This window comes from Furipterus horrens, unplaced genomic scaffold (genome assembly GCF_987537825.1).
Source record: "Furipterus horrens unplaced genomic scaffold, mFurHor1.1.pri manual_scaffold_10, whole genome shotgun sequence".
NCBI classification, from domain to species: Eukaryota; Metazoa; Chordata; class Mammalia; order Chiroptera; family Furipteridae; genus Furipterus; species Furipterus horrens.
In genome coordinates this window covers 101083710-101100135 of record NW_028327180.1, presented here as the reverse complement: position 1 = coordinate 101100135, position 16426 = coordinate 101083710, and the positions used below count along the sequence as shown (strand labels likewise).

Genomic DNA, 16426 nt, shown 5'->3' with positions numbered 1-16426 from the left:
CAGAGTCCAGTGTGATATGAGGAGACAGGCCCAGCGGCACCGATGCACCGGGGTGCGCAGCGGCCTGGGAAGCGTGGGATCGGGTCTCTCTTCTCACTCTGGGGGGCTGTCCCTGGTTCCCACCAGCGACACCAAGTGGGTCTGGACCTGGCCGGGCCATGGTCAGGATGCACATGTTGGTTATGAACAGACTGACCTTGACCTGGGTCCTCTCTCAGTCCCGGGCTCCAGGCTGGGGTGTCACCCAGAAGCACGGGCTGTGGGGCTGGTATCTGGCTGAATGTCTCCCTAATCTGCCGCAGGCAGAGGTGCGGTGGGAGGGGCAGGGGTCAGCCTCAAACAGCGGCTCCGGAAGTGGAGTGACACCCGGCCAGGAGTGCTGTTCGTGAGTGCACTGGGATGCCAGGACAGACAGACGGACAGGCTGATGAGTGCCTCTGAGGACTGGCCACATGGCAGCACCGAGCTTCCGGGAGGACCAGCCCCCGGCGAGGGGGTTGCCAGGGTGGCTTCCCGCCTGGTGGCCACCCAGGTCCGCTAGGCTGAAGCAAAAGGCCGACGCGCAGACGCTCAGCTCGGGACCGCGTGACCTCGGGTTGTTAAACAGCTGTCACCTCCAATTCTGAATGCTCGGGACTAAGATAAGGCCTGCAGCAGTCTGGGGGGCAGTTCTGGCCTCAGCAATAGGCAGCTCCACAAAACATTTTTTTAAAAAACTTACTAGAAAATTAGGGATAAAATATAGTTTTTGAAATTTAAATGTTATGGTCGTGTTCATAGGAAACACCCCAAAGCTGAGGCACCAGGAGGACAGACTGCTGGGTGGCAGGTGCCTAGCTGGGTGTGGGCGGGGCCGGGCAGGAGTGGGCGGGGGCCGGGGCGGGGAGTGGGCGGGGCCTCAGCATCCTCCGGTGCCCACCAGGGGTGGGACTGAGACCCTGCACTCAGGCGGGGCCTGGGAGGCTGTGCCCTCCCTGAAGGGGACCCAGGACGTCTCCCGTGTCTGCCGCTCCTGGGCCTGGCCCCGGTCTGGGTTCTGCACGTCCGCAGTGGGAATGGAACAGAAACTCCCAGAAGAGCAGTGGACGTAGAACTTGAATCCAGACACAAAAGCGTAAGCAGCAAAAGAAAATAAGAACGTCGTTGGAGTTCATCAAAATGAAAACATTTCTGCTTCAAAGATACCATAAAGAGTATAAAAAACATCCCCAAAATGGTGGAAAATATTTGCAAACTGTGTATCTGATAAGGGACTGGTACCCAGAGTATATCTTTATAAAAGCTCCGCAGCTCCACAATAAAGGACAACCCCATTAAGGACTGGACAAAGGACCCGAGCAGACATTTCTTCAGAGACGATGACGGGCGGCCCGTCAGCACAGGGGCGGGTGCTCGACAGCATCAGCATCAGGGAAACGAACCTCGAAATCACACCCCCAGGGGGCTGGGAAAATTTTAAATGAGGGGGACGCAATGGTGCAGCCACCGTGGGGGGGGCCGCGCGGTCACCTGGGTGTGAGCTGGGGCGGGCGGGCAGCGGGAGGCTCCCCTGGGCCCTGCAGCCCGTCGGCTCCGTCCCAGCCCTGCCGAGGCCGCTGCTCACACAGAGCAGCCCCGCACCGGAAGCTCCGCTGCGTCCGCGCTCACGCTCGTCCTCCTCCGGGTGGCGAGGGGCACAGAAGGTCACCTTTTAACCTTGATTGAATGTTCAGTTGGAAAGCTGGGTCAGTGCATCTCTTTCCGGGAGGAAGCGTTTGGGTCCCACGGATGGTCCCCTCGGATGGAAGGACAGGCTTATTGATTCCACCTGCCGCCGTGGGTGCTTCAGATGCCAGACATTCTTCATGGCCGGACAGGGGGCCTCGGCGCCCCTCCTGGGCTGACCTCCCCTTTAGGGGCCCCGGTGCTCGGCTGTCGGCCAGCGCACCCTTACAGTGTCGGTGGTCCTGGAGGGCTTCAGTTCCTCCACCTCTGCTTGGAGCTTCCAGAACCTTCCGCCACGGAAGCTCCCCCTTCTCTGAGCTGCATGCCCTCCCGGCCTGACGTCCTGCTTTCCCTGTCCTGCTGAAGGTGCCCCTGATCGTCCTCAGCACAGAGCCTGGCCCTGCAGAGAACTGGTCCCACCAGGCCCTCTCAGCGTTCTGGGGGGTGGCAGTAGGCGGAGTGAAGAGTGGCCTGGCCGAATGGTGGGGGGAGCCAATGGGGCGAGGGGGCCAGGGAGAGATGAGGGAGCGAATGAACCGCTGACACCCTCTGCTATGCAGTGTCACCGGGGGAAGATGGCCGCCTGTCCGTGAGTCACACGAGCCCTGGTCCAGGCTGGCGCCGGGGCTGGGAGCATTGAGCAGACCGCTGGAGCCACGCCAACAGGAATGTCTTGGTCTGCAGTGTGACCTGACCGGTCTCCCGACATCTGATGACATATTATGAGGATCGGTGAGGCCCTGAAAATCGCGAGGCCGCTGGAGGAGCAGCGGCAGCGAGGTCAGCGGTGGGAGGCCTTCCCACGGAGGAGAGGACAAATGGAGAACTCCGCGCCTCTCAGGGTGTTGTCTCAGAGGAAAGGGCATTTCCAAGACGCAGAACTGAAGGTGTCAGGTCGCATGAGGAGCTTAATCCACCTCCAGACAGGGGACGGGCACAGCGTTCCTTCAAGCCTCAGCCATGCGAACCCTGGGTAACGACATGGCAGGCTCTGTGCTGGAGGACACGGCCCTGCGGGCACGGGGTCCTGCCCTCTGGCCCGGGCACAGCTCCTGCCTGTCTGAGTGCTGTGTCTGGATTCCTGCAGCCACCCGGGTGCCCTTATTCTCCAGGGCCATGGGTGGCCTCCCAGCAAGGGGGCACGCACGGCCACACCTTAGAAAGTCAGCCCTTGTCTGTAGATCTGCAGCAGGACCGGGCACTTAGAGTTTCAAAGCTGGGCCAGGTGAGGACTTGAGAGGTGGGCAGGGTGCGTTGCTGTGACGACAGCCTCCCTTTCACAGATGGGGGTGGGGCTTTAAGAACACAGCGCTGGTACCCCCGGCACATGGGAGAGCAGGCTGCTCATCTCATCCTGGGTCGGAAAGTAAGTCAGACGGGTCGTGAGCATCCTGTCCTTTCAGGGGCAGTGACTCAGGACACCAGGTGTCACTCCGCGTGTGCAAGGTCACGGTGACTAAGACACGGAGAGCAGCAAGGGGCCCTGGGGCCACCGGGACGGCACTGGGGACACAGGCAGCGTGTGCGGGAGCCACCTTTCCCCTCAGAGAGCTGAGTAAACTTCCGATTGGAAATGTTCTCTCCCTGGGACACTTCAGCGTGCCAGCGAGGTAATGCTGTTGTGTTGAGTGGCTGAGTGGCTGCAGGGTCGTGTCTGGGGGACAAGGTGTCCTCAGGCACAGGCTGAGCCGCAGGATCGCTGGGCAGAACAGAGGAGGGCGTCCTTGGTGCGCAGGCGGGCGGGCCTCAGCCTGCTGTGCACACCCCGGGGGCCCCGGCGGACAGCAGCCCGGGGCCTGTGCTCTCAGGAGGGCCCACGGGATCAGCAGAGGAGGGGGCGGGAGATGCCGCCACTCCCAGGATGCCCTCCGGGACTGCCCGTCTGGCTGCAGACACCCCAGGCTCAGTGTCCCCTGCAGCCTATCCCTGAGGCTGTGACTTACTGCTGGGCTTCCCTCCTCCTCCTCCACCTTGGTCTGCAGAACCCGTGGCCTGGTGGCGGCCTGGGCCAGCCTGCTGAACACCAGTAGCACGCCAGCCCAGGTGCGGGGCCGGCCCCTTTTCCTAACTGCTCCATGAGCTTCTGAGAGCTGCTGTGACAAAGGACCCCAAGCTGCGCAGCCTGAGACAATAGAAATTGATGTGTCTCAGTTCCAGAGGCCAAAGTGGGAGACCAAGGTGTCTACAGGGCCAGGCTCCTCCCGCGGCCCCAGGGGAGGGTCTGCTCCAGGCCTCTCCCCGTTCCGGCCTTTCCTGTGGCAGCGTGAGCCGTCTGCCCTGGCCTTCTCGCTGCGCGTCTGTCTCCTCCTGTGGCGCTCTTACAGGGACGCCAGGCGCGTGGGACGAGGGCCAGCCCTCTTGCAGTGTGGCCTCATCCTAATGGATTACATTGGCAACAGCCTTATTTCCAGAGAAGGTCACGTTGTGAGGTATTGGGAGGCGGGGTTGGGACTCCAGCGTGGGAATTTTCAGGGAACACCATTCAGCCCGTAACAAAGACCAGATCACTCTGATTTAGAAAATCCGGGGCTGAAATGCTGGGAGCAGCATTACTGTGCAAACCTATGTTATTTTCTGTGTTCAGACTAATTGATTAACAGAGGACCTCAAGTCGCTTTGCTATAAGGAGGAGGTGCTTATAAATGAGTGAGTGGGTGGATGGATGGATGGGTAGTTGGGTGACTGAGTTGGCAGATGGATGGATGGATGGATGGATGGGTGGGTGGACGAGTGAGTGAGCGAGCAGATGGATGGATGGGTAGTTGGGTGATTGAGTGGGCAAGTGGATGGGTGGATGGATGGGTGGGTGGGTGAGTGACTGAGTTGGCAGATGGATGGATGGATGGGTGGATGGATGGGTGGGTGGACGAGTGAGTGAGTTGGCAGATGGATGGGTGGGTGGATGGATGGATGGATGGATGGATGGGTGGGTGGGCAAGTGAGTGGGTCTGTACACAGAGGCAGAGAGAGCCCGTGAGTGCTGCTGTGTCCCTGTTCCCCGAGTCCTGGGCAGACACTCCGGGTGGTGCTCCTGTCACAGACTCTCCCTTCAACCCCGCCCCCTGGGAAGGGTGGTGATAATCATTGTCTCACTTCCTTCAGAACAAATAGCCTCAGGGCACCCGCTCCCTGCACAGCCCCGTGCTGGGCCCCAGGGTGGGGGGAGAAGACAGGCGCAGACACGGGGGCGGGGGGCTAGGCTCTGCAGTCGCACAGATGGAACAACCGCAGCACCGAGGACAGGGCCTCTGTCGGCCACCTCGTGGGAAACAGCGTGTCAACACGCAGACCCGTGCGCGTCCTTCCAGCTTCTGTGTCTCCGTTGGCAGCGCTGGGGTGATAGCGCCTACTGCGTTGGGCTACAGTGGGCATTAAATGTCATCTGTAGATCATAACGTCGCCTCTCTCAGGCCCCGCCTGGCCCGCACTGAACACCGTGTTCAGAGATGGCCGGGAACCGGCGTCTGAAAGCCCGCCTTGTCCACGGGAGATCGAAGTCTGTGGTCCCCGCGAGTCAGTGTGAAAACAGACCAAGCCTGCTTTCCTGGGGGCAGACTCAGATGAAATCGAGCTCCTAAGTACCCAGGATTTATGGACTTTGTTGCTGATATTGAAGAGATGTGCACTTCTGCTCTACCCCTGGGGGTAACCTGATCCCCACAAAACGCTCAGAACACAAAGCTGTTTCGAGGACAAGTTTGTTATTGGGTGGAACGTGGGCCTTTATTTGTAGAAGCCTTTGGACTTGTTTGCCAACCTGTGTGCTGCGTCCTCTGCAGTTCCTTCGGCCGCCCCCGAGAACGTGTCCGCCGTGGCCGTCAGCTCCACCCAGATTTTGCTGACCTGGGCTTCGGTGCCTGAGCAGGACCAGAACGGGCTCATCCTGGGCTACAAGGTATGTGTCCACATGACCTTCCTTTGCTTACGCACTCAGACCCCGCACCCCGGCTCCCGGCTCTACCGCCACCTCCCCTGGGTTAGGGCTGCATGGCCATGCGGGTCGCCTGCGCCACGGTCCAAGCAAGTCTGCTCTTCCAGTCGTAGATCAGACCCCTGCTCCCTGGTTTTCCCTCCTGTTCTGTCCCCATCCCTGGGCAGTGACTGCTCTCTCCTGGCCCCGTCAGACACGGCGATTCCATCGAGAGGGTCCGTGACCTAAACTCCACGCCACCCACCTGTGCCCGCAGGGAACTGCCTTTGCTGGCCAGCCACCCTCTCCTCCCTGTAGAGCCCGCCTTCCACGCCGCGAGGGCCCTGGTCCGAGCCCAGTGCAGGGCGACAGTGGCCACTCCTCTGACACAGGAGCCCAGGGTCCCATTAAACGGGCTCTCTCTGTTCATCACGGAGTCCTCGTTTTCCTGGGGGTGGTCGGCGTGGCCGCCTCTGGCTGCTCAGAGCTTGCAAATCATGGCCAGCCAGCCAGCCACGTGGGCCGGCCCCGCTCCAGAGACATGGGGGCTCCGTCCCCACCCCGCCCCCAAACGCCAGCTGCGGCCACGAGGCCCATAAGCTTCCCACCCAGCTTCCGCAGGGCATCGCCGTCAGCAGGCCGAGGCCGGGACCCCTCCCCCGCGCCCGCGTCCTCACTTCCCCGTGTGTTGCTGTTTCAGATCCTGTTCCGGGCCAGGGACCTGGACCCCGAGCCCAGCAGCCACGTCGTGCGTGGGAACCACACGCAGTCTGCGCTCCTGGCGGACCTGCGCAAGTTCACGCTGTACGAGCTGCAGGTGCTGGCGTTCACGCGCATCGGGAGCGGGGTCCCCAGCTCGCCCCTCGTGCTGGAGCGCACCAAGGACGACGGTGGGTGTCGGCTCGCGCCGCTGCTGCCGCCCAGGTCGGCTTTAACGGGCCGGAGCCTGTGGACGGTTGTCATTTTTAGCCTAATTTCCAACGCACCGTTTTTTGTTTGTGGCTTTTGTTTTGTTTTGTTTGGTTGAGGAAAACAAAACTGTTTTCCAGTCACTGAGCGTTTATACGGCCAGCTTCAGCCGGGAGTGAGTTTTTACGGCCTGATGATGAGCCCGTGTGGCGCTCTGCAGCAGGCAGGCAGTAAAGGCCGCGGGCGGGGCCGCTCCTGGGGTTAAAAATCCCCTGCCCGCCGTGTGCCCGGCGGTCCTGCAGCCACCGGACCGCCCTCTGCATGATCTCAGGTCATTAGGAGTTCGCACGTGAGGGGCGTCTGAGGGGCCCCCGGCACCCAGGCCGCTGTTCCGGATCTGAACAGCAAGAGCCTGTCGCCGGCTGGCGTTTGTGGGCGTCCAGGCCGCCCACCCCGCAGGTGCCAGACACCGAGAGGCTCGCTCCTCTCCACGCTCCTCATCAGAGACGCGGCCAGGAGTGTGTCGGAGGGAAGACCCTCGCCCCCACCTACCCAGGGCCGCAGCGTCTTGCAGACTTTCTTAAGCACCTTCACCGAAGTAATTGGATTAGCCCCCAAACGCCCTGTCTGCTGAGCCGTCACGGTCCCCAGCGCTTCACGCGGAGGCGGCACGGCAGCCGCACCTGACGACGCCAGCGTAGTCTGAGCACTGCTAAGCAGGGGGTTTGGGGGAAAAATGGGACTTTTTTCTCGGAATCATTAGGGAGCCACATGAAGCCCTTACATTCCAAAGTCATTCGCCCAAAACCTGCGTGTTCCAGCCGTGAGCAGTGTCCCCGTGGCAGTGACCGTGTTTCTGTAAACCAGAGCCCTCTGTCACCTTGCCCGGACCCAGATGGCCCCCCCAGGGTGCCCGGCTCACGTGACCTCTCTCCCTGCAGCCCCAGGCGCCCCCGTGAGGCTGGTGTTCCCAGAGGTGCGGCTCACGGCCGTGCGGATCGTGTGGCAGCCGCCAGAGCAGCCCAACGGCATCATTCTGGGTAAGGGGCCCGGGGGCTGGGACACAAGCCGCAGTCAGCGGGGTCTGTCTGGCTTCTCCGGGTGAAAACTCCCGTCCACAGCAGCCTGGCATTTTCCGAACTCAGAGGGGGCGGACACCCCCCCTTCTGTGAACCAGGCGCGGGGGCTCTCGGCAGATGGAAATGCACAGTTTGCCAGCCCAGAATTTCTGCCTTTCGTTGGGTTCGCCGCTATTCCATCTGCACCTGACCTTCCCGGCAGCTCTGACGTCTCCAGGCTGCTCTGAGGGTCCCGGGAACAGCCGCTCGGTCCCCAAGGGGTACAGACCGGGCTGCGCTCCCAGCTCCCTGCGAACGGCGTCCCCCGTCCTTTGCAGAAGCCGAGAGGGGCTCCTGTACCTCACGTCCCAGGGAGTGTGTTTGCTTCTAGTTTTTCATTCCGAGAAGCAGTTCTGATAACATTGACGAAAAGCCTTAATTTCTCCCACTTCCCTAAAGGCAGCAACTTTTATTTTTAAAAAATGATCGGTCCCTTTATCTAGACGCCCGTTCGCCGTGACAAATTACGGGCCTCCGCAGGCCGGGCGCCGCGTGCGCAGTGGGGGTCAGGGGCAGAGAGGACGCACCATCCCGACTCTCCTGGTGCCGGCGGGGGGGACAGCCATGCCGCAGGGTGACAGGTGGCCGCAGAGGCCACTGAAGCCTGCCAGCAGCACCTCCAGGGCAAGGGCGCTTGGTGGACGGAAGGCTGTTTGCAGCTTCCAGAGCCTGGAAGGAGGGAAGACAGGCGGGCACCCAACCAGACAGGCCTTGTCCTGGGGAGCACACACACGGCAGCTGGAGGCGTGGGCCGTGCCGGCTGGGATGGTACCGGGGTGCCGAGCGTCTTCCCCGCGGCCCTCTGCTGGGCTCCGGGGCGCAGAGCCGGGAAATGTGCGTTTCTCCTGGGCGGCTCCCCTCCCACAGACACCCTGCCCCTGCCTGCGTCACCGTGACTACTCACCCAAGGTCTCCTGCCGGAGTGGGGGTCCTTGGCCGGCTGGGGCGTTTCTCCTGCGTCCTTTCTCCGTGACTTGCAGATGGCTGTGTCTTCACACAACCCCCACGCTGTTCTTGTACACGCACGAGGGTTAGGGCCACCCATGTGACCTCGTTTTACCTCAGCTCTTTGCAGACACTGTCCTCACATACAGTGCCACTCGGGGGTGCTCGGGACTCGAAATTTAACAGGATGGGGATGCAGCAGACGCAGTACAGCCCATGACATTGGGCCACTTGCCCCTTGGGGACTCAGCCGCGCTGTGCACACCGCATGCCATCCACCCCGCGTGCCTGGGTGTGCGAGCCTGGAGCCAGAGTCGGGGCTAGAGGCCGGCTCTGCTGTTCAGCTCAGGAAACGTAACCGAAGGGACTGCTGAGACTCCCTGTCCTGTGTTGCAAGGTCTCCCCCTTCTCCTGGGCTGTATGCCTGTCACGTAAAGTGGGGGTTGTTGCGTCATCAGACTTCCGTCGTCTTCCTGGTGGATCTGTGGTTGCTCCCGGGCAGGCCAGGCTCCCAGCACCCCAGGTTCCCCGACCGGCCGCACCCCCTCCTCTCCTCACTCTGCAGGGACGGCTCCCCTTGTCACCCTGGAGCTGTGGGGCCGCCCCGCAGCGGTCAGTGGCCCCATGTCCACACGGGACACCACACAGGAGTGCATCACAAACCCCAGCTCAGGGAAGGAGGGCAGCATTGCGAGACAGCCTCCCAGCCACGGCCACCCGGTGCCAGCGCTACAGCCCACGTCCCCGTAACACGGAGAACTCCCCACCCGAGCCTCTTTGGTGGTGACCCCCGCCGGCTGTAATCGTACCAGACGTGATGGCCGCCTGTTGCCAGGATGTCATTACAGCCGGCACACCAAATGCAGATGCCGTAGGAGAGACGGGCAACCGCTTCTGAAGGTGCGGGCTGTGTCCGGGAGGGAAGGAAGACGGCCTCGCACACGGCTCGCTCTCTGCCGGGGACCCCGAGTCACTGCGCGCGCCGGCGAGCGGCCTTCGGAGCATGTGAACGCCAGCAGCTCGCAGGCTGTAACCCAGATCAAACACGGCCTTGCGTTTCCAGAAGAAATTACCAGCACACACCGGCAGCGCCTGCGGGAGCAAACACGGCTGTTCTGCATAAATGTTTCACTATGGAGAGCTGTTAGCATTCAGAGCCTCCCTCTGGGGGACGTGGGGGTCCCTCCCTCCCTCGCCGACCGCTCCCGTACATGCTGTTAAAGTGAGGCGACGCGTGTGCTCCCCAAGCCCACGCGGGGTCTGCCCACGCAGCCCGCCGGAGTCTCCTCCCGAGGGCCTGCCACTCACCTTTGGCTTCTTACTAAAGAGTGCGCGAGGACCCTGCTAAGAGCTGGGAGCCCAGCGGATGTGACCTGTGTTTGCACACGTGCAGCCTGAGCCAAGGAGGCGCTGTCTGCCCCAGTCCTCAAGTGAAGAAGCTGTGAAACCAGCCAGACACGCGGCTCCCAGGCTGCGCGGACGCGGGCCTCCTGGGGCGGCTCACGGCTGTGGGTTCTCTGAACAGCAAATGGGTGCTGGCGGGGCTTTACCACCCGCTCTCAGCCACAGTGGCCGGCACCCAGCCTCCCCGGGGCCCTCGGCTGCAGGAACCCGAGCCTTGGGGCCCAGGGATGTGTCACAGAACAGGCAGCTCTTCTACTGAACGCTGTGCATGGCCCCGGAGACACACAGTCCACAGAAGGCCTGCGCCTGCCTGCAGGGCCTGGATCCGGCTCTCCACAGCGGCTCTGGGTGTTGTCAGTCCACAGCCACCCCATCAAACTGAGGCAGCGGAGACTGCTCCCCGCCCCCCAAGGCTGCAGTCATCTCTCCTGTGTCTCCTCCCTGGAGCTCCTGTCAGGCCTGAAGCCCACCCCCATTTCCAATTCTGTCTAGACGCTTGGCTTCCTCCACCCTCCGGGCATTTTCAGAACACACTCGGCTCCTCCCTCCAGGTGTTAGTCTTCGCCCGGGGCACGTGGTGAGGATGTGGCCGCACCCCTCTGGGTGTCTATGTTATCCTGACTCACCCACAACGTTGAAGCCCAGGCCGCCCGGCACCCCCGCTGCCGCTCCGCCTCTCCTGTCTGCGGTGCTACAACCGGCCCCCGTTTCCGCTTCATCGTAACGTGATCACATAACGTGTCTTCCCGCCCAGGCACTCTTCTCCGTCAGCACAATCTGTCATGATTCTCCCAAACTGCAGCAGCTAGACTCCCCGCATTCTGCCGCTCGTGCGCAGAGCAATCCTCGCGCTCTCGTCCGTTGAGCGTAGGGCATTTTAAACGCGCGTCAGGATACCGTGCGGGTGTTAATCTTGATGTTCAGCAGACCCCAGGATGGGCACTCGAGGACGTGGGCTTGTGTCAGGACCAGTACGGGGAGGGCAGGTGTGTAACCCCAGGCTGAGGCACCTCCTCCGGGGCTCGTGTGGACCGGGGGCAGCCCCACCGTAGGCACAAGTGACATGTGCGATGCCGCCTGCCTGCACTGCGTCACGGCGCCATGGCCGCAGCCGGCTGGAGTGGACACGCTGTCTCCAGTCGCAGTGGCAGGTGGTCAGGGAGGCGGGCAGCCCAGCCTCGCACACCTGTCCCCCTTAGACCTGGTGGTCCCCCAAGAGGCAGGGTGCGCACGGGATGAGTGCAGTTTCAAACTCACGCTTCCAAAGGAAAAGGGTGCATTCGCCCGTGGTGGGAGGAGTGCAGACACGAGCCTGTGCTCAGAGTCAAGTCTGGGACGGCAGTGAGGTCAGGGCCAGGGTGGCTCCGGGGTCAGGGCCCAGGGTGGCTCCGGGGCGGTGCTGCTGCAGGAGGCACTGCAGTGATATGTTTTGATTGTCAGTCCACGGTCACGGGTGCTTGCTTGTTGCCCTCGCAGACGGGTCTTAGGATACAAAGGCCTGTTGCTTTAGGTGCGAAGGTGGCTTTGCTATTTTAACACCCAAACCTGGGAGACGTGAGATGAGCAAGGCTGCTCCTCTGGACGGCAGCTCCGCTCCATTTCAAAGTGGCTCCGCTGCTGCCACTCTTTACACTTCGTTTCTGCGCCTCTGGGGAGGACTGGCATCTCTTCGTCACGAGGAATGACGGTCCCTGGGTGAACTCGCTCACCCTGGTCACACCTCACTCTTGAGATATTTTAAATATTAAGTTTGATCCTGTTTTTATTGGTAACATGTGTCTGCCAGCACAGCCTCTGTGCCTCATTGTGACGTTCACTTCATCTTCGCAAAATACCTGTCGTCCACGCCTGCCTCTAGTCTGTGATACCCGTGTGACAATGACGTCGGCCACTGCTGCATTACTGGGCACAGACGGGCTCCTCCAGCCATAAGGTGGAAGGGGGCCCGTCACCGAGCCCCCGGATGACCGCCTCGAGGGAGGTCTGCGTCAGCCTCTGTGGGAGTGCAGCCCCACACGGGCAGCGCTGCCCTGGGACAGAGGCCGGGCCCCCCCGCCGCCCCCCCCCCCGAAGCTTGGCCTCCCCTACGGCCCCCTTCGGTCTATGGAAAGGCTACCCTGTTCACCCTCAGCCCTGACCCAAAGCCCCGCAGCATGAAGGTGACACTGTGGCTCCCGAAGGCTGAGGGGGGGTGAGAGGGGGCGCGGGGACATTGATGCACGTCACTTTCCTAGCAGGGGTGAGTGTCAGAGCGCAGAGTTAGGGACGCAGGGGACAGAGATGCAGATGTGCTTAGAAGTGCAGAGGCGGAGAGGCGGAGAGAAATAAAAGCGGCGCTATAACCGTCCAGGGCGTGCGACAGGGAAGGCGGAGCGGCCCGGGGACTGCGCTGGCCTCCCCGTCTTTTGCCCACATGCTGCGGGAGGGCCGGAGGAGGAGGAAACTGTCTCCGCAGTCGCTCTCGGGGTTACGTCCCAGGAGAACCAGAAGCAGATGATAAACCCCTGGCAGGAGCAGAGCGATGGCACACCTCTGACAGAGCAAAGGCAGCCGTGGGCGTGAGTGCGGAGCCAAGTGCGCAGGGCCCGGGGCAGCCGGTGTGCCTCATGGGACGTCGTGTCCGCCCTCCTGTGAGAGGGAAGACGGGCCGCGGAGGACAGGGGCGGACGGGCGAGCTGTGTGGCCCGACCGAGGCCCTGCGTGCAGCGCCCGGGGGCTGCCCCCCGTCACAAAGGCTAACAAGCCAGGCTCCGGGCACACGGTCACACAGCACCGCGTTCGCAGGGCCAGGTCGCCGCCTGAGCCTGTCACCCACAGCACGCTGGGGACACAGCCTACAGCAGCCGGGACCGAGCAAGGGGACGTCCCATTGCCAGAGGATCGGGGTGAGTGCCCCCTCTTCGCAGGAGCACCGGGACGGAGAAGGAAAAGCTTTGGAGCCAGAAAGACCCAGGGCTCCATCCTGGCTCTGCCGGAAACGTGCTGTGTGGCCTCAGGCAGACGGCCTGCCCTCTCTGAGCTTTACTGCCATGGGCAGCGTGAGGGTAGACATGCTGCCTGCTGAGACCGTGGCGAGGTCTCCAGCCAAGGACTGTGAGGAGTTCTGCAGGAGGAGCTGCACTGTGTGGCCGCAGTGACTTCCTCGTCCTCGTGGTGAGGATGCTAGGTGTCCAGGGGTCCGGAAGGCTGGGGACTCAGTTCCCATTTCACCCAAACACCAGACTCCCCCTATGGCAGGCAGAAGAGGAAGGGTAGGAGGGAAGGTCTGGAAGAGAGCTGGCCAAGGTCAGTGACAGCCAGGGTCCATGAGAGGGACAGCGTCTAGCAGGACATGCAGGCCAGAGGCCCGAGGCCAGCTGGGCCACGTCCAGAATCAGAGGACAGCTGCCACCATGGGAGGGAGAAGAAACGCCCACCGGAGGCACACGGCGGCTGCCGGGGTCGTTCGGGGGGCCCCAAACACCTGTCAGCAAATGACAGTCACGGCGCTGTCCCCTGTCTGTGTGGTGACCGCAGTGACCGGCAGCGGTTAGGGGCGGAATGCGAGGCCACTCTGCGCCCTGGCCTCCTGGCCTCCTGGTCGCTGGGCAGATGGCAGAGAGCAGAGCTGGGAGGATGCCAGTGAGCTCGGTCACCCTGAGCCGAGGAGCGTGCGAGAAGGCAGGCAGGGCCGCCGAGGGCAGGGTGGACGGGCAGGCTGGGTGGGCCAACCGTGGTCCTGGCTGCAGGAGCCGGCGGGGGGCGGAGGTCAGCTCTGCTGGCCCGGGTCCCCGGCAGAGCCCTGTCACTGACTTGGCATCATTAACATGGTGGATGGGACCGGGCCAGCTGTGCTTTGAATCGGCAGGAGCACAGCAGCCGGATGCGCTACGTGCGCTGGGTCTGCGGGCGGGCTCGGCCTCGGATGCGGCGGGGCCTTGCGGGCAGCTGCGGGGGCTTGGTCGTCAGGGAGGCTGGTCAGCCGTGGGTCCTGATGAGCTGATTAACATGCTCCCTCCTGCTTCCAAGCCTGGGGGTGCCGGGGGACAGAGGAGGGGCCGAAGCAGAGCCCTGCAGGGAGCTGGGCGTCCACACGCAGATGGGGACCAGAGCGGGAGGAAGGCTGACAGAGGGAGGGGCAGCTGGCACTGCGCTGGCCTCCGCCGCTGCAGGCCTGGAGGCGGGAGGGCGCCGGTGACAGGACTTCCTAACAGGAGGCGCTGTTCTGGGCCAGGGCGGGGAAGGGCAGGGTCGCAGGAGTGGCTGGCGCGGGGAGGATGAAGCAGCGAGCACTGGCCTGCCCTCAGAAACACCCGCTCAGCAAGCTGAGGGCCATGGGGACGTTGGGCTGCTGTCTTGTCTTGTTCCCATGAAGCATGAGAGGGACACCAGTGTCATGGGGGACGGGCGCCCAAGGGCCCCCCGCTCATCACGGCAGCTGTGACCGCCCTCCCAATGCACCACCTCTGCCTCCCAGGTGCTGGCGGGGAAGGAGGAAGCCGTGAGGAGATGGGGCTCTGGGTTTGCAACACAGCCAGGACTGGGGGGGGGGGGGGGCGGGATGAGGCTCCACCTGGGGGCCTGGGTGACCGACGTGCCCCGGCCCCGCCCACAGGGTACCAGATCGCCTACCGCCTGGCCAGCAGCAGCTCCCACACGTTCACCACGGTGGAGGTCGGCGCCACAGTCAGGCAGTTCACAGCCACCGAGCTGGCCCCAGAGTCGGCGTACGTCTTCCGGCTGTCAGCCAAGACGAGGCAGGGCTGGGGGCAGCCCCTGGAGGCCACTGTCATCACCACTGAGAAAAGAGGTAAGACCCAGGCCCGGCTCAAGGCGCAGCTGCCAGGAAAGAGGCGTCAGCTATGAGCATGGGGCGCACGGCTTCCTCCCTCAGGCCCCGCACGTGGGGGCAGGGGGCGGGGACTCAGAGCTTCTCAGGCACCTCCTGAGCCCCCATGTCCTGCACACCACGTCCAGCTGCCCGCCCTGAGGCCCAGTCCTGCCCCTCTCTGTGCCCTGACACAACCTGGGGCATCCGTGGGAAGCACTTAGTGCGGGGACCCCTGAAGGCATGGCCCTGTGCCATCCAGGGTCGTGAGAGCTGCCCAGGCAGGGCCGACACCCCGTGTGTGCTTACTGGGCTGGAGCTGGTGTCACAGATGCCACTCGTCACCAGATCAAGCGGACAACCTCAGGGACGGAGCATTGGAACCCAGGGGCTGATCTTTAACCTAGAAACAGTGGGAGGAAAGCAGGCTGAGCCCTCGCTGCGTGTGACCACCCGGGCAGCTTTGCCACAGCAGCTCCTGTGATGCTCAGAGTGTGCTGAAGTTTGGGGACGAGCCCTAAGTGTCCTACCAGGGAAACGCGGCTCCTGGGTGCAGCGGCCGCCTGGTAGCCGATCAGCCTGAAGAGCGGGGCTGCCCAGGACAAGGCCACTGTGGCCCCATGTGTGGCCAGTTCACGGGTCCCTCGCCTGACCTTCTCCAGCGCCACGCTGGAGACCTGGCCACGCTCCGAAGGGGGCGCGTCGGGTGCAGCTCCCTGGCTGATGCTGGGAGACAAGGCTCACGGTCAGGGCCCCGGGACACGTGAGAACGACCCTTCACACAGCCATTCTCCCTGACCAGTCACAACGCACGCTCACCTCTTCTGCTGCCCGGCATCCCGGATCGAGTCCAGACGCCTCTACGACCCAGGCCTGGCCCAGCCACCTCTCCCCAAGTGTCCAAGGGCCCACGCTGTCCCCCCATCTGCGCTCTGCCAGCCAGCCCCGCGCGCCTCGGGCCCCAAGTCCTCTCTCCCAGCGTGTCCCACCTCCTCCCAGAAGCCCCCAGACCCGGTCCCCCTGTGGGCAGTGTCTGGTGACTTCTGCTGCGTCCCTCCTCCCACAGCCAATTCCAAGCTCTATGCTCGGTAGAGAAGGAGGAAGTGCCGGGGGCCAGCCCCGCAGGCCGGCCGTGGGGGCCCTGCCCTGCTGACCGTGGCTCCAGCTTCGGGAAGAGTCTTCCGCCCCTGCGGGCCCTGCCATCCCGTGGGCTGCTCCCCACGCCGCCCCGTCTCCCAGCCCTGATGGGGATGGCGTGGCCGCGCCCCTCCGAGCCACAGCAGCCTTCAGGGAAGCCTCGGGCTCCCGTGCTGGCCGTGACGCTGCTGTGACATGGGGCTCGAAGCCCCCAAGTCCCAGACCTGCCCAAGCTGCCCTGAATTCACAGTGCGGGCCCACAGAGGAGGGGGAGGCGGCCCTGCGCCGCCCATCTGGTGATCCGCACACGGTGCTTTCCAGCATTCCAGGAGCTGTCTGCACCCCCAAAGCCAGCACTGGGGTTCTCCCGTGTTCCTGTGTACTCACACCACTCCTCCCCTCAGCATCGTGTCTGCCCTCCCCGTCAGCGAGCCAGGCGCGCGAGCAGCGTGCCCTCTGAGGCTGTCCTCCTGTCCCCCGGGGTCCCGAATG

At 63.3% G+C, this 16426-nt stretch overlaps 1 protein-coding gene across 1 annotated transcript in view; it reads left to right on the top strand.

The window, feature by feature from the left end:
• Positions 1-16426, top strand: part of SDK1 (sidekick cell adhesion molecule 1) — a 458950-nt gene that overhangs the window by 404017 nt on the left and 38507 nt on the right. Inside the window, exons 26-29 of the mRNA XM_090288675.1 lie at positions 5484-5599; positions 6315-6504; positions 7465-7563; positions 14585-14779. Of these exons, the coding sequence (XP_090144801.1) occupies positions 5484-5599; positions 6315-6504; positions 7465-7563; positions 14585-14779 (600 nt within the window). The remainder of the gene's footprint in view (positions 1-5483; positions 5600-6314; positions 6505-7464; positions 7564-14584; positions 14780-16426) is intronic.